Source organism: Typopeltis vanoorti, chromosome 8 (assembly GCF_054136105.1).
Source record: "Typopeltis vanoorti isolate ZY-2024b chromosome 8, IOZ_Tvanoo_1.0, whole genome shotgun sequence".
Classification (NCBI taxonomy): domain Eukaryota; kingdom Metazoa; phylum Arthropoda; class Arachnida; order Uropygi; family Thelyphonidae; genus Typopeltis; species Typopeltis vanoorti.
The window spans coordinates 89,226,723-89,249,406 of NC_143556.1; the positions used below are offsets into that span (position 1 = coordinate 89,226,723).

The window sequence follows — 22,684 nt, forward strand, 5'->3', positions numbered from 1 at the left end:
GGAATGGATGCAAGTTTTTGGATGTGTTGAGTGAGTTTGAGGGAAGATTGGATTTGTATAAGAGGGATGGCCTACGTTTGAATGTATTTGGTATCAGGAGTGTTGAAAAACTAATAACTGGTATGAGACCTAACACAGTGAGTCAGGGAAACTAAATTATAATGGGAGGAATAGTGAAAATATGTTTGTAAGAGAGACAATGTTATGTAACTGTGTTAATGATGGGAATAGGCCTCGACATAAAAATGATTACAAGAGAATGATTTCAACTTGTCTTCGTCTAGTTGGAACCATCAAATGTATGCAAAGATGTCTGCATATATAAGGCACTAGAGAAGAACAGAGATCTGCAAGTTGTCCAACTGTGTCATGCAGACTACAGACAAGAGTATACAAAAGAACATGCAGGTAGCTTATTATGTCTGTACACAAATGCTAGGAGTATCAGAAACAAAGGAGTAGAGTTTGTTGCCTTGGTCAATATGTTGGTACCTCAGATTGTATTAGTTAGACCTGCCTATCAGAATCAGACATACTAACTGGTATTGAGTTTAAAGGGAACAGTATTTTTACGAAGGATAAACAGGAGAGGAGGGGCATGCTGCTAATGATATTGGATGACTTTAATCCAGTTAGTCTTGAGACCTATGATTGTAATACTAGTAACTTTTTCATGTGGTAGTGAATTTGAAGCCAGCCATCTGGTGGGAGATGAAATTTAACAAGATCAAATACATACTGGGGTGTTGTTACAGACCTGGTGGATCGGTTGCTAGTGATGAAGAAATGCATCACCAGTTAAAGATGATGGGTCCAAAAACAGTAATCGGAATGGGGGACTTTAATCATCCAAACATTGATTGGGTAGTAGTAAAATCTCATGAGAAGAATGAAACTGAATTTATTGAGCTGTTGCAAGATAACTTCCTCAAGCAGCATGCAACAGAAGGCACCCAAGGTAAAGAGGTGTTAGAGGGTATTTCAGTTAAAGACAACTATTCTTCCTCTGGTTGGTGACAGTAATCATGCAGTACTGAATGTTCCATTCAGAAAAGATTACATATTGAACTACAAAGCAGGAAATTATGACCAACTCAGGAGTATGCTGAGTTCAGTGCAACAGTATTGGCAGCTGGATGGGAAGAATATTGACAGTGCATAGGAAGCATTTAAAAAAATACTTAAATGATGCAATATCAGAATGTGTCCTGAGAGTTCAAAGAATAAAAAGGGTGGGAGTTAAATGGATGTGTAATCTTATCAAGCAAGAGATTCCTGAGAAAAGGATGATGTGGAAGGAATACCGTGTGCATAAGGATGATGTCTGCTGTGAAAATTATAAGCAGCAGATTAGAATAGTCACAACTGTTGTAAGGTTAGCTAAGTATGAAAAGAAACTGGCTCTGCAAGTAAAAGCAAGTAAAAGAAGAATGAATATGAATAACTCTTCTGAATGCAGATAGTGTGAGGGTGTCGGATTCAGAAAAGATTGTTCAGCTATCAGTGCCCATTTTGCTAAAAGCTATCAACTAGGTATATGCAAGTTGATAGCTTCTTCACTGAATGAACAAACTCAGGTGTATGAAGAGGAGGTATTAGAACTGTTGCACAAACTGAATGTGAATTTAGCAATAGGGACTGATGGGATATCAGCATAGGTACTAAAAGAGTGTTCAGCTGAACTGGCTATTCCTTTGACCAGGCTATATAATTTGAGTCTCAGAACAGGAAGGATTCTGCAGAAGTGGTAAAAATGTATGGTAATCTCATTGCACAAGAGTGGTGCAAAGATCTATATCGACCAATCAATAATCTCAAGAATGGTGGTGAAGATATTGGAAAAGTTGGTTAGGGTTCACATTCATAATTGGGTTGACAGAGAATCTCTACTTTGCAGTATGGGTTTACTTGGGGAAGGTCATGGGTTAGCAATTTGCTCACATTCTATAATAATGTTACCAATTAACTAGACAAGGAGAATGGATACACCATGATACTTTTTGATTTTGCTAAAAGCTTTTGACAGAATACAGTGTGGAAGACTGTTGCATAAATTGTAAACTATTAGTTTTGATTAAAAAAACATTAGCATGTATAAGAGGATGGTTGACTGACAGATATCAAAAAGTAGTATACAAGGGAGGTGAGTCTGCAAGTAACCAGTTGTGTACCAGAAGGATCAGTCCTTGGTCCACTGTAATTCAATCTGTACGTTAATGACATTGGGAAGGATTTGACTAAGCGACATATAGCTATTTGCTGATGATGCAAAGATAGGTAGAGTAATCAGGAATGTGGCTGATATGCAGTACTTGCAGGATGATTTGAATTGACTAAAATTGTGAGCATGGGAAAATGGATGTTAGTTCAGTGTCACTAAATGTAAAGTAATGCACTTTGCCGTGATTAGATATCCGTATTGTATTGGTGGGATTATGCTAGAAGAAACTGACCAGGCTAGGGATCTTGGAGTGTTAGTAGATAGGAAGTTGAAGTTCAGGGGTCATGCAGCAAAGATTGCAAATGCAACTCAAAAGATAATTGATGCAGAAACAATCTTTGACATGTAAAGATGCGGATGTCATTTTACCTCTTTACAAGGCCTTGATAAGACCTCATTTGAACTATTGTGTACAGGTCTGGCTCCTGGTTTCTGTTGTGATTCTGATACAGTGGAGAAAGTGCAAAGGAGAGTGTTAAAAATGATATCAAGAATCCAAAATCCAGAGAAAGGGGAGTGATATGATTGAGAATTACAAACTTCTGAAAGGATCAGACAAAATTGCAGGTGATGGAATTTTTCATTTTATGGAGGGTGGAGAAAAGACAAGAGGGCATCCTTGGAAGCTGAGAATGAATACCACTAAGAAGTGGATGAGATCTAGAGTTTTCTCTCATAGAGTGGTGTGTGATTGGAATGGATTGCCATTGGATGTTGTTAGTGCAAGCAGTGTGAATGAATTCAAGAACAGGTATGATAGCTGCTGCATGTAGTATATGGCCTCCCTCGACGAGTCTCTGACTCCCTGTAAGTTTCTCATAATAATAATGATAATAATAATAATATGAGATCAGTTAACTCGCCTTCCATTGAAAAAGTTCATATGAATATTCCATAATGAGAGTTGAACCTAGTTCTTTTTCATTCAAAAGGTCTATTGTTATGTCATTCTGGCTATGCTATTGAGGCTTTAAGAAATTAGCGTTTTGCAGATCAATCTCTGCAGCATTCCTGTTATAATGTGATCTTTGCAGATGTGATTGTAATGGGAATCAGTGAAGACATTTCTTGAGATGTTTCTCTCCTAGAAGAGTGAAAAATAAAAAAATAAAAAACCTGCTCAGCAAGAGGAATTGTAGCTGAAAGTCATATCTGCCAATTTGCAGACCAGTGTGGAATGCCAAGAATTCCGATTTTGAAAATTTTAAGAAATGGAGTTTTTATAAGTATGGTATGTGGCTTAGTTTTTTTATTTTTCTTTGAAATAAAGAAAGATGTACTCTTTGGCAAAACCCAAATTACCTGAACCTGCATAAAGCTATTAAAAAATCTTGTCAAAAAGATAAGAATAGCTATATCCAAAACATCTGTAAAGAAATAGAAAGACCCTCCAACTCTAATGAAACAACAGATTTATTCAAAAAGGTTAAGGATATAACCAAAAAATTCAAACCAAAACTTAATATAATTGCAGAGGAAAACGGCAAGATCTTAAATGATACTAATGACTTAGCCAGAAGTATTGCGTCAAGCTTTACAAGGACCCAGCTATTCAACAAGAAGACGAAGGAGCTATGAAAAACATGGAAACGGAACTGGAGATCCTCAAAAGTGAAATAGAACAAGCAATTAAAAAATTAAATAATAACCAAGCCCCAGGTCCTGATTCAATACTGGCTGAAATGCTGAAAAACCTTGGAGAGAATGCAGTCAACTGGATACATGATTTATGCAACAAAATCTGGAAGACTGGAAGATGGCCAAATGATTGGAATAGTTCCATTATTATCCCAATCTACAAAAAAGGCAATCACAACAAATGTGAAAACTACTGCACCATTGCCCTTATCTCACATACCAGCAAGATTTTACTACATATTATTAAGGAAAGATTACAAAGTTTTATAGACCATCAGATCATCTCAGAAGAACAAGCAGGATTCAGAAAAGGTCGAGGAACTAGAGATCATATATTTAACATCAGACAAATAATCGAAAAAGCAAGGGAATTCAACTTAAGCCTTTATCTATGCTTTATAGATTACTCCAAGGCCTTTGATTGTATGAGGCGGGATATCATACAAGAATCAGGAATACCAAACCATCTAGTAACCCTCATAAAGAACTTATATCAACAAAATCAAGCAACAGTAAGAATTGAAAACTCAGTGTCCCCTGCATTCCAATTTGAAAAAAGGATCAAGACAAGGATGCATACTCTCACCATTACTATTCAACCTTTACAGTGAAACTATAATGAAAAGATCTCTAGAAAAGTGGAGGCATTAAATTAGGTGGCTGAACAATCACTAACCTACGATATGCAGATGACATAGTGATAATAGCAACAAATGAACAGGAATTAAAATCCATCCTAAATCAATCCTAATTTTAATTTAACTTAAGCCATGGTTTACAAATAAATCAAGTCAAACCCAAAATAATGGTTTTAAACAACGCAGAAGAGATAAATATAGAAGGAATTGAAATTGCCAACAATTTCAATTACCTTGGAGTGATAATAACAAAAAAAAGATGGATGTAAAAAAGAGATAAGAAGAAGAATAGCACTAGCTAAGAAAGCGATGACTGATTTAACTAAGATCTGGAAAGACAGGCACATCTCCAAAAAGACCAAAATTAAGCTTGTAAAAATCTTAGTTTTTTCGATCTTTCTCTATGCTTCTGAGTTTTGAACAATGATAAAAGGCGACAGAAGAAGAATTGAGGCATTCGAGTTCTGGTGCTAGAGAAGATTGTTAAGAATATCTTGGACAGAAAAACGAACAAACAAAAGTATCCTAGAAGAACTGAATATCCACACAAGACTGATAAACATAATTGACAAGAGAATGGTGCAATATTTTGGACATATATGTAGAAAGGAAGGCAACTACCTGGAAAAAATAATCATCCAGGGTAAACCTTGTGGGAAAAGAAAAAGAGGAAACCCCCTACATGTGGATTGACCGAATATCAAGAATCACTGGACTTAAACTAGAACAAGCAATAAGTGAAAGAAATGGCAAAGCATCATCAGGAAGGTCACGAGTACTCAGACATGAGCTCTGAAAGAGAGAGAGAGTACTCTTTGACAAGATAAAATTATATGTTTCTGAAGTTTGACTTCTTGGCTTAAAGAAACAAATGTAGTCGATTACTTCTATTTGCAGTAATCGACTTTCCAGACTAACAAGACAAGAAACTTCACAGGCATACACATGAAATTTGATATATGTCTGCATCAACCAGTCTTTGGTGTAAACATAAAAAAAGGAAGCCAAGTTTGAACTATGGACTTGAGTCATTAAACTCTCAGACATCAAATAGTGATCATGAAGTACAATACTTGTATGTTTATTAATTCAAACATGCTGTTCTTACCATCCTTAATTTTATTTTTCTGATGAGGGTTCCTGAAATCAGACCAAAATATTAGCAGTGTTACAATAAATTATTATTATTGTACGGGCACCTCCATGGAGTCTGAAAACTCATCACAGGAGACCCAAACTATCCACACAATATCACAACTCTCCTTGAACCCATTAACAGACAAAGCACTCACAATTGACACTGGCAACCCATTCCATCCATTCACAACTCTCCAGTCCTCACACCCCCTACAAACCATGCCTTCATTTAACTTCCAGGGATGATTTCTTGTTCTGCACTCTCTCTCTCTTGCCAAGTGCTAAAACATTTCTTCTGCATCAGTCCTATAAAATCCTTTAACCAACTTAAATGTTTCTATGATATCCCCTCGTTTTTGCTTATCAACCAACTTCTGCAGTCCACACACCCTCTCAATCTATCCTCATAGGATAGAAATTGATATATTCCACAGATCGCTCACCATCTTTGTTGTTTGCCTCTGAATCCTCTCCACCACTTCCTCATTCCCCAAGAAACCTGGGAGTCCAGACCTGAGCACAGTAATCCAGATGTGGACATATCAAGGCCTCATAAAAAGAAATAACTTCCTTATCTCTACTTGTTAGTGTATTCTTCAATAGTTAAGTAATTTTTATGAGCTACCTTAGTAGCCTTAGCAATATTTCCTTGTGTACAGCTCTATCAATGTGTTACATAGCTTGTAATTGATTTTTCTCAAAATGGCAACTCTACATTTCTCCACATTAAACTGACACCAGTTATCTTTTGTTGCAAGCTCTCCACATCGCCTTAACTATTACTCTTCAAATTTTGCATCATCATCAGTCAGCAAACAACTGAATATTTCTTTTCAGATTACTTTCTATATCATTTATGTACAATTAAACAATAGTGGTTCTAGTACAAAATCTTCTGATGCCACAATTCACCTGTTTTCTTCTGGATTCTGCTCCTCCATATACTACTATGATATCTGTCCATCAGTCACCCTCATATCCATATGACTAGTGTCATATCCATTCACATTTGTTCTAATGTGTGTAACACAGTTCTATGTGGAATTCTCTCAAATGCCTTTACAAAATCCATTGGAATCATGTAGCCATTCCTTTTATCTGACTCAGCTGTCACTGTATTATAAAAATTTACTAAGGCATGACTGAACTTCACAAAACCATGTTATCCTTCATAGAGTATCATATTCTTATCCCCCAATTCTTGAATTCTCTCTTTTGACCAACTTTCCAGTACTTTTATTGCTCCTGAGATACTGGATACGGATTGGTCTATAATTTGCTATTACAGTCTTAGAATATCTCTTATGCAAAGGAATTATCTCCCCCCCCCCCTTTCCACTCTCTTGGAACTCAACCAGAACTGATACTTAAATTAAAGAGCCTAGTCAGAGGCATTCCCAGTTCCCTTGCACATTCTTGTAAAATGTGAGCTGCTATCCCATCTAATCCCACAGCCATATTTACATTGAGATTGTACAATATCCTAAGAACTTCCAATTCATTCACTCCTTTTCCCACATCAGTCCCTGTCACATATGTCACAACAGTAATAACCTCACTTGGATGATACACTTGCAAAGTGGTCACTGCATAACTCAGCTATTTTATCTGCTTCTGTCACCTCACCCCCACTACCACCATTGGCATTCATTAAGGTTATTCTTCTATAGTCATTCTTCCTCTTAACGAAAGAACTCTTTTGGCCTGTTTGGCTATTTCTTGTCATAATCTGATTTTGTCTTCCTTACCATGCTGGTCACCTTTCTTGCCTGACCCTTTTACCATTCATAAGCTTGCTGGTTACTTTTCTCTTTATGTACCTTTCACAACATTTTTTTTTCCAGCTCATGCTTAATGATACTACTCATCTTAACTCCTACCTGATTAACCATCCTTACCTTGGGTATGCAATTTAATACTGCTTCCTCTAGGTGACCCTAACTATCTCCCATGCACTACTAACATTTTTCTGTTGTAGGTTTTTATGCCATAGCACAGCCTCAAGCTTCCTCCTAAACTTATCATAATCACCTGCCTTGTGGTTCAACATATGACCCTTTTTGACAGACCATTCCTCATGTTTTACAACCTCCCAAGCGAAGACTGCATGGTCACCTTAGTTATGATAGCTCTTCTGATTCTATGACTAGATCCAATACTTTTACATCCTGAGGCAACTCCATCCCATTCTCCTCAAGTAATTATCTCTTAGTAGGTGTATAAATTCCATTTCCTTCCTGCCATGTGATCTGTCTTTCTTTATATCTCCATAGTTGAAGTCTTCCCCCATAACAATCACTCAACTTGCACACTTTGTACTAATTTGCTGATGCATGTCTTCCAGATCATCACTAGAACTCCTTAGTCTATAGCAGCATCCAACCATATACTTTTTCGTATTGGCCCTTGATCTCACACCAAACTGCTTCAAATAAACAGCCACCCTCCCGCCTATCTCTTATTCTTCGATTCATCTACTATTGTCGTGACGTTCTATTTTCATGTTATGGTCTAAATCCGCCATCTTGGTTCAAGTCACTCTTATCAATATAACAACTAATTGCAAATTGATCACCGATCCAAAAGTAGGGAAATTTATAATTATACTGCGCCACCCTATTTTTAGATTAGTCTATATAAAATAGTAGGATCAATTCTTAATTAAGTTAGCAGTCTCCTCATTTATTTAGGCCGAATTATTTACTATTCCACTTGGGGTTCCTGCAAGATTCGAATATTTATGAACGGTGCAATAAAAGGGAATTCAGGCAAACACAATATTTAGATTAACAAAATTAAACATTTAATATATGATATATATAACAAATACAAGAATATTGCTTTAAAATGAAACAATACAATCAACTTAATACATCTTGCTAAGTCACTCATGCCAATTCAGTGTTCTAAACTTTCACATATAATTCACAGTTTCAAAATCACAAGCTTTCTTAACTCAAGTTAATAAAACGAAACTTCTTATTGAATCAGTCTCCACATATCTATCAGCTGTACTTAATGTTTAAATTCACAGGAAGCACTAATCAAGGTAGACAATATTCCAAGCAATCTTATTTCGGACTTTGAACTTCGAAAATATGTTAATGTTAGAATAAACAAACAAGCATGACTACTCTTACCAGATACAATCTTCAATACATCAATTAATTGTGAGCACACCTATAAATTAACTTATTTACGTTAGCGGAACACATTAATAAAAATTCTCCAACGATTTAACTGAACTACTGTTAATCGCGCTTCACTACTCTAAAAAAAACACATCAATAAGGCATTGATAATTCTCCTTGTTTACTTTTCTCAAACTAGTTAATTTCAATATAATTCTACTCAGGGCAACATAGAATTAAGACGTAATCCTAGACTAACTGGAACTAATCAGAATTTCCCATTGAATGTCCAGTTCTTTATTTATCCGATTACGACAGCAATTTTCCTCTACAACAACAGCTGATTTCACTTGCAGCTCAGTATATGATTCACTACGTTTTTGCTCACTTCTATACACTATTCTCATGAATTTCTGCCCTAAAGAATTTATAATTTTCTTTCACTTCTTTGCTTGTATCGTACCTTCCTTCAGGCTCCGCAAAACTCACTCCCTTTCTCTCTAATTAATATTCTTATTGCCCTTTCTTTCTCCTTTTTGGTTCCAAGGTCACGCACTCTTCGACTCGTGCTTGTTTATTTCATGCGTCTCCATGACAACGCATGAACATAAACATTTCGCTAATGTAATACAACGCTCTACTCTTACATAAGTGATTACATAACATTAAATTTTCACAAATAAGAATAAACAGAATATTTGAGCTATTTAATCAGCTTTTTCATTACGTATACAATTAATTATAATAATACCTATCGTTACATTATATATATATTTTAGTTATCATAAATTCTACACATATTATTGTTTAATAAATTAATAGTAGATTAAGTTTAGAATAAATATTTAAATAGTAATCCTTAATTAAGGAATAATAAATAATTTTTATACAAATCATGATTAATACATAATAAGCAATGTTAAATGTGAATGAAAAAAAATAAATTACACTACATAGTTTCATTCACAATTTAACACTATCATCAGCAGCTCTCCCCCATCCTTTCTTCTCTATCCTCCCTGAAAATACTAAACTCTTCATATTCTATCCTTGTAACTGTATCCTCTGCTCTTAGCCAAGTTTCAGTACCTGCCACTTTTGGTAAGGTTGCACTAACTAATGCCGATAACTCCTCCCTCTTGTTCCTGATACTTCTGGTATTAGTAAAGGCCCCAAACCACCTTTACTTCCTGGATAGTCTACCCTATTCAATATTGTTGCTTGAGAGACTAGATTCCACATTTTTTGGGCATTCTCGCACTCACTTGTCTCATGGGTGCTTTCAGACACTCTCACCGATATCTACCTTAATTGCTTAAGTTTTCCTGAATACGTGCTTCAGCACTCTTGGTGAACAATGCTCTCTAAACACCTAACACCAAAACCATTAAGTGCAGTTCATCAGCATTATACAAATGCTTTCCATCAAACTCAGACCATAAGTCCACAAACCCTACATCATTCCTTCTGCACAACCTGCATATCCATTTGTTTGCTATCAAAGTTCTCCTCCTCAGTTCACCTTTGTCATAGCATGGCAGGAGACTTAGTCTTCACCTTCTCGCTCTTCTTTTGATGACAGAGAAAAAATAAGAAAGAGATGTTGGAGAAGATGGAAAAGAATAGCAGAAATTTAAGATTGTGAGTCTGTTGTCAAGACGTAATAAGAGTAAATTGAGAAGGAGAACTCTGATTGCAAATGATTAATCTATTGAGAGAGAGAGAGCAGACTTTGTAGGAAAAATTGTGTACAATATGGTGATATGCAGAGTGATTTCGATAGTAAGAAGGATTTATAGTTGCAAGATGGATTGCACTTGAATGGATTTGGTGTCAGGAGCCTGGAGTAAACTTTTATTTTGTGAAAAAGTAAATATAAGTAGTCAATGAAACTAGATATATTGAGGCAGTTGCAGGAGAGTATTGATGTGTGTGTTCCAGGAGAAAAAAAAATTAAATATTCTATATCAGACCAGCTAACTTGAAGGGAAGGAAATTTAGTTGAGTTATCAACTCAGGTTACTTATTTGAATGAGTCAGGTTTTAAGAGTTGTTTGAATCTCTATCAGACTGGTAGTCAATATTATGCATGGTTTATAATGCCAGAAGCATCAAGAATAAATGCAAGGAATTCTTAGCATTAGTAATGCAAATAGACCAAAAATTATTGGCATTAGTAAGATGTGGTTAACAAGTACTGTATCCTTACAGAAATAGAAAGGAATGGGTACAGTGTATTCATGAAAATCATGTAAACTAAGAAGGGAGTGTATTGGGGGGGGGGGTTACTAATGATTACAGATGAATGGATCCATCCAAATAGAGATTGAGGATAGGCAAGACTCTGTTTTGGTGACATTGAAGATGACCAGATTGTACTGCCCCCACAGCCAAGTATAGAAGATTGTAGAGATGATACAAGACAGGTGATAGCTCTGGAGCACAGCATTTGAGTGCAAATGGAGAAACACCATTAGGACCAGAATGCTTCTTAGTGGCTAAGTTGTTTAGTATTTGTCTGGTGCCTTTTTTTTTTTTTTTTTTGTTGAAAAACCACTTGGGACATATGGGCTTAGACTGGTGTGGTTTGAGGAAAAGTGTGCCAGGTCAGCGTTATCTTTGGTTGCTGTCACAGTGGTGCCATCTGAATGAAAGAGAGAGAGAGAGAGATGAAAGCACAAGTGAGTAGGAGTTGCATCAAGTAGCCTTAGAAAGCAACTAGAAGATATAGCTTCCATTTGGACAGAAGGCAAGTGTTCTGATGTTGGCCATTATGAAGTCAGATTTAGATTTACTGATGACTGTTTTGCATTTATTGCAAACTTCAGCATAGGCTGAGTATAAAGCTGGGGTTCTTAATGCAAGTTATCTGTGGTAAGTTTGAAAAATGGATAAGAATTGTGAATAGAATGGGGGAATGAAGGCTTTCATGCTAGTAATAATAATTTCTGTAACTTGCTTGGAGCAGATTCTTGAGTCAGAAGAGCAGAAATAATAGATTTGCATCTCATCCCGCTTTGTCAGTAGTGTTGGAAAAGAGGAAGAACCAGTTGGAGTTGTGAATGTTTAGGTCACCTAGGAAGATGACTTCACAATTTGGATATATGGATTGCAGAGGGTCAAGCTTCATGAAGAGGAATGTGAAGAGGTCAGAGTGGTTTTTGGAAACTGATAAATGCAGCAACATGGCACAGGGAAATTTTAACCAGAGAGAGAGCCAAAAGCAGGTTATTCTAATAGCATTTCTGTAACAAGTGATGTCAGATCTTGTACAAAGGCAGGTGCCACAATTGTGGCAAAGGAAATTGTGAAATATATAGTTGGGACATTGAAGGGAGACAGTAGTGACTGTGTCTGCAATTTGGGTTTCTGTCGAGAGTAGGGAAATCTTGTCTTGGATAACTATAAGTGATAATGAACATAATTTGTGTTGATGTTGATGCCATGGATGCTGGTAAAGTAGATGTCAAAGTGAGGTGAGTGTATTTTGTGGAAATTCTGGCATGATTTGTATGTTGTGCTTGGTCTGTATTTTTTTTTTGTTCGGTTTGGTTTGTGATGGAGATTTAGTTGCAGTATCACTGTCATTATTTTTATGTTTAATTACTGGTTCATTTATAATTGATTGGAAAGATAGAGTGGGGACATACAGTGAGAGGAGATAGATTTTTGGGCATTACACCCATATAGAAAGCAATCAGTTTTCTTGCCATAATGTGGGCTTGACACTGCTTCTCATATATCACTACTTGGATTGATTTGCTCTCAGGCACGACCTGGCATTGTTTCTGTTTGTCAAAACATAAAAAATGCATGATTTCTAAGAAGTGTACTCTACATCATGAAATACTTTTAATGAAATCATCTGTCCTGAATATACAAAAGACTAGTCTTGATATTTACATGCAAATTTGTAAGATTTACTTACATTATGTGTAATGAATTTAGTTTAATTCATTTTGCTAAAGTTCTTTATATATTTGTATCAAAATTTTTGAATAAAGATATCTTCTTGATACAGATATTCATAACACTCCTCAATGTTTTAATAGGCCAAAAACTCTGTTTTGGAAATGTGGCAGTTAGCTCTCCAGGAGATTGAAAGATTGGAAAAACAAGTTCATGTAAGGTTTATTTTACTTTGTTTGTTGCATTTGTTTTTGATTTTTATCAGTAAAGATAATATTAGCAGAATACTTTAAGAACCATACCTCATCATTGTGTACTAAAAGAATTGTTTCAGCCTTTAACCCTTAACTGCCTGATGGAATAATGTAATAACCTTAGTATAAGAACAAATACCATGGAAAGAATTGGAGAAATGTAGTTTCTCCAATTTTTGCACGTTTCATCTCCTGTAGAATGCTTTTTCTTCAGTCAGCTTGGTGTCTTTTTTGAATTATAATTGTCTGGGACTTTCCTACTCTTCTTTTTTCCTTATTTAGATTACTGTTTCCACTCTCCATATCTAAACATTTACTCTAAGTTACAGAAATGAATAAATGCTATCAGTTGCTTTTTTGCAATTCAGCATATGACAACATTTTTCTTCCTTGAGTATTAATGCTTATTCTGATTGCATTCATTGGATATTTCCTATCACTTTTCTGTTATTACTTCATTAATAATTTTTATAATAATTAGTCCAGGCATAAAGAATATTATTTTCTTCATCTTTTATATCGTATGGTCACTCCGATGCTCGATGATGTTCCACACCAGGCCTCGCCATGTAATCCTGTTGTTTGCTTTTCTGGCAGCCTCAACTCTCTGAAGATCAGTCACTCCACACCATCCATCCATCTCATTGATGGTCTACCCCTGCCTCTTTTTCCAGGAACTTTACCTTCTATTACTGTTCTGAATAGTAATAGAAGGTAAAAAAAAAAATAAACTTTTAAAAATATTTTAACTTTCTTCTGTCAATATCCTTAAGGAATATTGACATATAAGCACAGTTAATCTGAGGTGGTATGCTCTCCTAAGCAGAATGGGAAAGAAAAGGTGTCAGCCAAACAAGTGTTTGATGTCCGGATGAAACAACTGAGGAAGGCCAAGTTCTAGGTAGATTGAGACAGTTAGAAGCACCTTAGAAGACTGAAATATCTGACAATATTGGCATTCTGTCAAATAATAAACTAATTTAGAGAAAACTGTCAATATGAAGTTAATAATCATGTAAACTTTCATGTCAGATGATGAAAAAAAAAAGTTGTAGTTGAAGAGGTGAAAGATGCAATGCAAGGCAGTACACAGATGTAAAATATTCTTATTATCAACTTCACTGGTGAAATAGAGACTCCATAACTCAGTCGGTATAGGCAAAGCCCCTTTGGTAGGAAAGACCTGGGCTCGATTCTCGTCTGTGATGTGAGGAACCTTTATCTGGTCTCTTTCAACTAAAGGTGAGTTAGCTGGTCTTATTATTATTATTATTAGTAGTAGTAGTAGTAGTACGGGCAACTCCAAGGAGTCCTTAGACTCATCGAGGGAGGCCCTAACATCACGTCCAGAACAACTATTCAACATTCACACAGTATCTATCATACTTTGCCTTGAACTCATTTACAGTCATGGCACCCACAACAGACTCTGGCAGCTTATTCCACTCATTCACCACTCTCTGAGTAAAGAACCTAGTTCTAACACCCTTGCTAACCACACTCTTGCCCAGCTACCAAGGATGGCTCCTAGTTATCCCACCACCAGTCCTATTCTCAAAATTATCTTCTGAATTAATCTTATAGAAACCCTTCAGTAATTTGAATGTCTCAATCGTATCACGCCTTTTCCATCTATCAACCAATTTCTGCAGCCCACAAATCTTCAACCTGTTCTCATAAGGTTCATTCCATAGACCTGCTATCATCTTGGTCACTTGTCTCTGAATCCTCTCCACCTCTTCCCCATCAAGAAGAAACCCTGGCACCCAAATTTGAGCACAGTAGTCTAGGTGGGGTCTTATCAAGGCTCAATACAGAGGAACAATAACCTGTTTGTCTCTGCTCGTCAAAGTATTTTTCAGCAACCAAGTGATTTGATGAGCTGATTTAGCCACTTTTGCGATGTGCCCCCGAAACTTCAGCTCCCTATCCAGCAACACTCCCAAATCCCTGGCCTCATCAATCTCCTGGAGTACAGTTCCGCCAATGTGGTATACTGCCTAATCTTTTCACCCCAAAATGCATAACCTTACATTTTGCCACATTAAATTGTCATTCATTCTCCTTAGCCCAGCCCTCCAAACTATCCAAATCATTCTGCAAAATTTTGACATCCTGTGCATTCACTATTGCTCTACCCAACTTTGCATCATCGGCAGACAAATGAACAGTTCCTCTCAGATCCTTTCCTATATCTTTAATGAACAAATTAAACAGTAGTGGTCCAAGAACCCTGCAGCACACCACTAGTCATAGGCCGTCTTTTGAACTACTCCTGAATAAACCACTCTCTGATATCTCTCCATCAACCACCCTCCTATCCATCTCACCAACCCTGTATCCATCCCCATATGCTGCAGTTTACTGATTAGAATTCCATGTGGTATCCTGTCAAAGGCCTTAGCAAGGTTCAGCAAAATCACTGTAAACCCATTACCCTTATCCAGTTCAGCCGTCATTGTGTTATAAAATGTGAGCAAGTTACTGAGGCATGATCTACCCTTCACAAAACCATGCTGTCCCCCATACAGTATCCCATTTTCATCTATCCATTCCTGTATTCTCCTCTTGACTATTTTCTCGAAGACCTTGACAATGATTCCTGATATGCTGATCGGTCGGTAATTTACAACAGTAGTCTTGGAACCTCCTTTATGCAGTGGAACTATTTTCCCCTCCAGACTAACCCAGACCCGAGACTCAAATTAAACATAATGGTCAAGGGCACTGACGATTCTTTAGCCGCTTCACGTGCGACACGAGCTTCATTCACCACCATTCCCGTATAAGCTGTTGGTTCCTTCATTCCTGCAATGTCACCACCTGGATGATATACTCTTGCAAAGTGCTCGCTCAGTAATTCCACTATATCAACTGATTCGGTTACCTCCCTACCATCGGCATTCTTTAAAATCATTCTGCTGTATACATTTATTATTTTACTTGCAACATATCGAAAAAACTGCTTGAGATTCTCTTTAGCCTGAATGGCTAATTTTCTTTCATAATCTGCTTTTGCTTTCTTCCACACTCGTTACCCTTCTGGCCTGCACTTTATACCGTTCATGTGCCTGCAGGTCACCTCTCCTTAAATTCTCTCCACAGTTGTTTCTTTTTTTGCAGCTCAAGCTTAATGGTGTTATTCATCCATTTAACCCCTACTTGATTTACTATTTGGACTTTAGGTCCGAATCAGCCATTGCCTCCTGCCCCCTTATACAGAGGTAGAGGGTTTTTCCACCTAGAAACTCGAGTTTTTCGTCCCTCAGAACAAGCAAACCAGCCCCGTGAACACACACGGATCTACAGTCATAAAAAATATATATACAGTGGTATCTCGCTAATCTAAACTAATAAAAAACCGTGCTCATTTGGATTAGTGAATTTTCCCCCAAGAGACAACAAAACTAGCCTTTAAGACAAAAATTATTAGATTCTGATGTTACATCAATTTAATTTTGTAAATAAATGACGTAACTGATAGAAAAAAAAGCTACTGTACTGTAATGTAAAACTTAAAAAATAATACAGTACACAAGTTTATTTTAGTACAAAATTTAGTTTGTATGTACCTATATTGTTGAGGATTCTGATTTAATAAAATTTCATAGTTTAGTACATAACTTAATTTGCATAAAAAATATCACTTTCTTGTACACAACACAAAAAGAGTTTTTTTATTTTTTAAAAAAATCACTGATTTTCTTTTGCTTCTTGGAAGCTAAACGTTTTTTGAATGCTTCTCGGAGCTACATTTGCAATAAAATTTTGTGGAATAGCATATCATTCTGCTTAGCCCATTCTATACATGTATTAAAACTGTCAACTGCCTCTTCATGTTTTACTTTTTTTTCTTCAAGTTCTTTATCATCATCATCATCTTCTAATTCATTCTGTAGCGTCATATTTACAATTTCAGCATCTGATTTGATTTTGAATTCACTTTTTGTTCTACCTCTAATCCATTTCCATAACATCTGTTTGTGAAATTTCAACATCTGGATTTATATTTTTAACCAAATTATGCATGTTTTGAATTTTCTCTTTTTGTGTATCACCATAGTTATACTCTACTGTAATAATAATAATTATTAAATAAAAATAATAGTACACAAAATAATAATACGTAATAAATAAAGCTTTTTTTTCTTTCAAACCTCAGTTCAGATTAAAGAGGTTCGGATTAGCGAGATACGACTGTACGTACTGTGCTTAATCCCTCATCCGGAGGGCTCAACCTCCCTCCCTAAGGGATGCAGGAGGGGGGGGGGGGGCTCATGAATATATAAAAACTGGTGAAATGATCTTAAAGGTTTGATTTTGTATACTTTTATATTTCTGCGTAATTTTTTAATGTATGAATAACATTGAAGTAAATCAAGCAATGTACAAAACAAATCAAAATTAATCCCTTTAGAGATTGAAATCCAGATATTTCTTGCACAACTGAGCCCAAACATAGGCTTTCAGCTATTTACTGTATAAGCTTGTGGTTTCTTAACATCTTTACCACCCTGGTAACTGGTAGCCTGAAGTGGAATTATTAATATCAGTTCAAATCATTTTGTTAATCATAACATTGCACTAATTGAAGTTGAAATTGAACCTCATGGACATTGTCTTGTGTATACCAAAGAAATTTTAATCCCAATTATTAAATTCTAATCACCTGGAGCAGAATTATTGTAGTATAAAATTTTAACATGTTTGATGTTTTGTGTTCCTGAAAAATGGTCTGATTGAAATAAAGAATTGGAATGGCTCAAAACTTCTGTAAGAATTTCAGATTTTTACTCAGGTAAAGTCCCCTGATTATGAATCACAGTGATTAATGCAGATGACACAGCACTCCTCTATATCCTCTAAGAGCAAGTGTTTGTGGTTGTAGATCTATGTGTTCATGGGGCTGATTTGCCTGTTTTTTAGAGATGAAAAAAACTGAGTTTCTAGGAATCAAAAAACCTCTACCACTGTATGAGACTAACTCACCATTTGAATGAAAAGACCTGATACAGATTCTCATGTTATAGATGGGATTCGAACCTGGGTCTTTCCAACCAAAGGGATTGTCTATACCAACTGAGTTATTGGGGGCATTTTATAGATGCTTATGCATTTGCAATATGCATATTTTGTAAAAATGGCTAGTTTGATGGTATTTAGCATTAGGGAAGAATATAATTTCTTATCCTCTTCATATGAAGCCGTGTGTTCAGTTTGGGACCATTATGATGTATGGATTTTCACTTTCTGAAATTCAGTACACCCTATCAGAAATATGAACAACAGCCATGTGAGAGGTAGGCAGCATTGTTTAACCTCCCTAACAGCCGATGTGGATGAAATAGTGACACCAAATTGCACTTCTTATCCATGTTATTCAATGGGTGTTAGAGCTTCGTATCCAGATTTAGCTGAACGTCTATAGACATCGTGGCCAGTTGGGGGGTTAAATGAATTGTCATCAGCTATCCACGAATGACAGTACAATGCAGAATGTGCATACATTTCTAATATGAGCACATTCTGCTAAGCTCTAATTTGCAGTCTTGTTGTGCATAACATTATTTATGGTAGACCATGAAATAGTCTGCTATTTATTACTCTGCAGACAATAAAATTCACTAAGCTTTTCAGAACTTGTTTGTTACTTTATTAATATATTTCTCTGTCATTTGTTTGCATTGACTAATCTAAATTATTATTATTGTTACGGGCAACTCCAGGGAGTCCTTAGACTCATCGAGGGAAGCCCTAAACATCATGTCCACACAACTATACGACATTCTCACAGTATCTATCATACTTCGCCTTGAACTCATTTACAGTCATGGCACCCACAACAGACTCTGGCAGCGTATTCCACTCATTCACCACTCTCTGAGTAAAGAACCTAGTTCTAACACTCTTGCTAACCACACTCTTGCCCAGCGTCCAAGGATGGCTCCTAGTTATCCCACCACCAGTCCTATTCTCAAAATTATCTTCTGAATTAATCTTATAGAAACCCTTCAGTAATTTGAATGTCTCAATCGTATCACGCCTTTTCCGTCTATCAACCAATTTCTGCAGCCCACAAATCTTCAACCTGTTCTCATAAGGTTCATTCCATAGACCTGCTATCATCTTGGTCACTCGTCTCTGAATCCTCTCCACCTCCTCCCCATCAAGAAGAAATCTAGGTGACCAAATCTGGGCACAGTAGTCGAGGTTAGGTCTTATCAAAGCTCGGTACAGAGGAACAATAACTTGCTTGTCTCTGCTTGTCAAAGTATTTTTCAACAACTAAGTGAGATGATGAACTGATTTAGCCACTTTTGCAATCTGCTCCCTAAACTTCATCTCCCTATCCACCAACACTCCCAAGTCCCTGGCCTCGTCAATCTCCTGGAGTACAGTTCCACCAACATAGTATACTGCTGCTAATCTTTTCACCCCAAAACGTATAACCTTACATTTGTCACATTAAATTGACATCCATTCTCCTTAGCCCAGAACTCCAATCTAATCAAGTTGTCCTGCAAGATTTTGACATTCTGCATTCACTATTGCCCTACCCAACTTTGCTTCATCAGCAAACAAATGAACTGTTCCTCTTAGATCCTTCCTTTACTATCTCTTAGATAGTAAAGGTATAGCCACTAAATTTCATATAGTTCTTTCTAGGGATCCAAGAGCTGGTGTGTAGATAAACATATTTTTTCCTTTCCTTCGACATTAAAAAAATGAAGATGATGTATGGCATGTGATTGTAAAAGCTTTGCATGCTGATTGTTTTGTGCAATGCTGTGCTCGGAGAAAACTGTTGTATGTACTTGTCGAAATGTATGGTATGTACAAATGATATCTCTATCTCCCCCTCTAGTATCTGAGCACAGCTTTCTTTCGTTTATTCTAACCATTGTATTAAATGATGTATGCCCTATTCATGTAGGTTTGATATTCTGCACATATCTTACAAAAGTCACAACAGAAATCTACTGTTAAACACAATTATGTTTTAAAATGGTGATATTGGATGCCTGAAGTAGTGATGAAAGGTGGATATTTTACAATAATGTTAAGTGCAGTGGGTTCATTCAGGGGAACAGGCTAAACCTCAGCCAAAACAAGACCTTCACCCTCAGAAGGTTTTGTTAAGCATTTGGTGGGATATGACTGGTATTATACACTTTGAACTCTTGCCAGAAAACCAAATAATCACAGCTGAAGTATACTGTGAACAACTTGATCAATTTAATCTGAAAGAAAGAAGTGTTCTCTGGTCATTTGAAAGGGTATTGTTTTTCACAATGATAATGCACACCCTCATAATGCAAGAATCTCCTGTACCAAGTTCGAAGAACTTGGCTGGGTAAAGCTTCCACATTTTCTATATTCTCCTGATCTTGCACCCTCAGATTACCACTTATATCGAAGTTTGCAATATGTGATTAATGAAAAACAATACGATACATTAGAAGCACTGAAATTGAGCCAGTGCAACTTCTTTGTCTCCAAACCTCCTGAATTCTATAGAAATGGCATTATGAAGCTTTCACAACATTGGAAGAGTGTTACTGATTCAAATGGAGAAAATATACTTGATTAAATTAGCAAGTGATTTATCTTTTATATCCTTTCAAAACTTAATGCTAAAAACCACATTACTTTTGGGATGACCTGATACCTCCTGAAACACATCGGTTTCTTGAAAAACTATTCAAAAGGCAGGCAATGATGTGTCAGAGATAGTGTTGGAAGGCTGAAGCAGATATTTTTATTGCAGCAAGTGATTGGAGAATCAAATGCACAGCTATGCCCAAATGAAAAAGATGCAATGGATGAGCAGCAAAAACATTTTTTTTTTCCTGACTCTGACAACATAGTAGAGTCCTTTAATTACTACCATGCTGTTTCCTTGTGATAAGCCCGATCAGAATCTTTCATCTGCAACAGTAACAAAAGACAAGCAAAAAAATTGTTTTGACCCGTTCAGTTGTAAAAACTCAGTGTGTGCTGAGTGATGCAAAACATCCTACTTGACTTATACTTCACAGCACACTGCATACCAGCATAATTCCTTGAGTGCAACACAGAATTCTTGTTCCTTGAGTACAAACACTTAGAACTTTTTTTAGACAAAATACAGTGAGGGGGAGGGAATGGCTCTTTGGGGCAGCATTACCTCACTTGCACGGAATTACAATCCTTTTATATCTCGGCATTGGGTGAGCTAAACAAAATCTCCACTTGCCTTGAAAAACTTAAGAGCTAGGGTTATTCTGAGTAGATGGTTGTCCTTTGGTCTTTTGAACTAAGATCGATGGCATGTTCTTGTTTTTGCAAGTTCTAACAAACAAATTATTCTCTACTTAGACACTTGCAGTATCTCGTGTATTTGCTGACAATTCACTGTGTCTCTATTCTTTGTTATTTCTAACTACAATATTTGACTCCAATTTACAAGTACATTCTTTCTTCTCCTAACTTCCTATGATTACAAAGACATCCTAGCTTCTTTACAGCTGATGATGACAACACGGTTGAGTTAAGGAGAGCTTCTATCCTTCTCACATCAGGTGAGTGCCCTCTTTTGTTGTATAGCACTTACTTATATTGCTATATCTTACTCTAAACATGTCATGTGACCCTGCTTTGCAAATAACTACAGTTCTTATTTCATGAATAGCACTTTCAACCAGAACGAACCAGTTAACTCCTTTTTATTCCCATATAGTGAGTAGATGAGGCTGTTTTAGCCCTATCTAACTTTTTTGGAGACTGAGTGGGCAATTCAATCTCCACTGGTAGCCATCAGAGATAGCTAGCCCAAGGCTATCACTAATAAAACAGCCCACAGTGCAGATACAGCACAACAAGTGCTGCCATCTCATGGTCCCTAACACAATATTTTTTAATGTCTGAAAAGTGTGGGTTCTGCGTTCAATTTTCTTGAGTTTCTGAGATGAAAAACCTGCTTGTCTGTGCCAGAGATTGAAAAAAGGCTTGGTAAAAGTTCCTCTAGTCAGCAACTACACTTGAACTCGGAGTCTATCTTTGGATGGTTTAGCGCTGAGGAATACAAACACCACTTCCACTGAGCTACACAGGCCTCTACACGTTCAACTTCAGTTAGAAATACTGTTTTCTAAAATTCTCACGTGTAATTCTTAAAATGAAAAGAAACATTAATCGTCTTTAGATTTGTTCACTGTGCAATTTCCACATTCTACATCACTATAAAAACGCTTGTGTGTAGCCCTGTGGAAATGATGTTTTCATCCATATTCAATCTCTAGAACAGACGAGTGTTTTTTTTTTCTCCCATGAGCCTGGATTTTTTTAATCCCATAAACTCAAGAAAATTTATGAATACACACTATTTCAGAGAAAATATATTGTGTTAGGGTTATGGACCACAAGATGGTGTCAGGTGTCTTCTATACTCTCTTCACCAGATGCAGTTTTATATCATTGATAGTTTGAGCCAACTATCTCTGATTTGCTAAGGGTAGAGATTGATCCCTCAGTCTTCAAAAGTAAGATAGGGCTAAAACATCCTCACCTACTTCTTTTGGGAAATAAAAGGCATCAGCAGATTTATATTGCATACACACATACACCTATATCAGATCCAAATAGTTCTATAATTTACCTGTCTTTCTCATGACTAACAACACATCTACATTGTTGTTTTTTTGAATTTTCCATTTCTATTCTGTTACACTAAGAAGAGCGTCTATCCTTAATGATGGCCTACGAAAGTTAAACTAA

The 22,684-nt window shown here is 36.5% G+C and overlaps 1 protein-coding gene across 1 annotated transcript in view; it reads left to right on the plus strand.

Moving 5' to 3' along the window:
• Positions 1–22,684, plus strand: part of LOC150104182 (sodium channel and clathrin linker 1-like) — a 222,682-nt gene that overhangs the window by 62,526 nt on the left and 137,472 nt on the right. Inside the window, exon 6 of the mRNA XM_090396804.1 lies at positions 12,818–12,889. Within this exon, the coding sequence (XP_090252930.1) occupies positions 12,818–12,889 (72 nt within the window). The remainder of the gene's footprint in view (positions 1–12,817; positions 12,890–22,684) is intronic.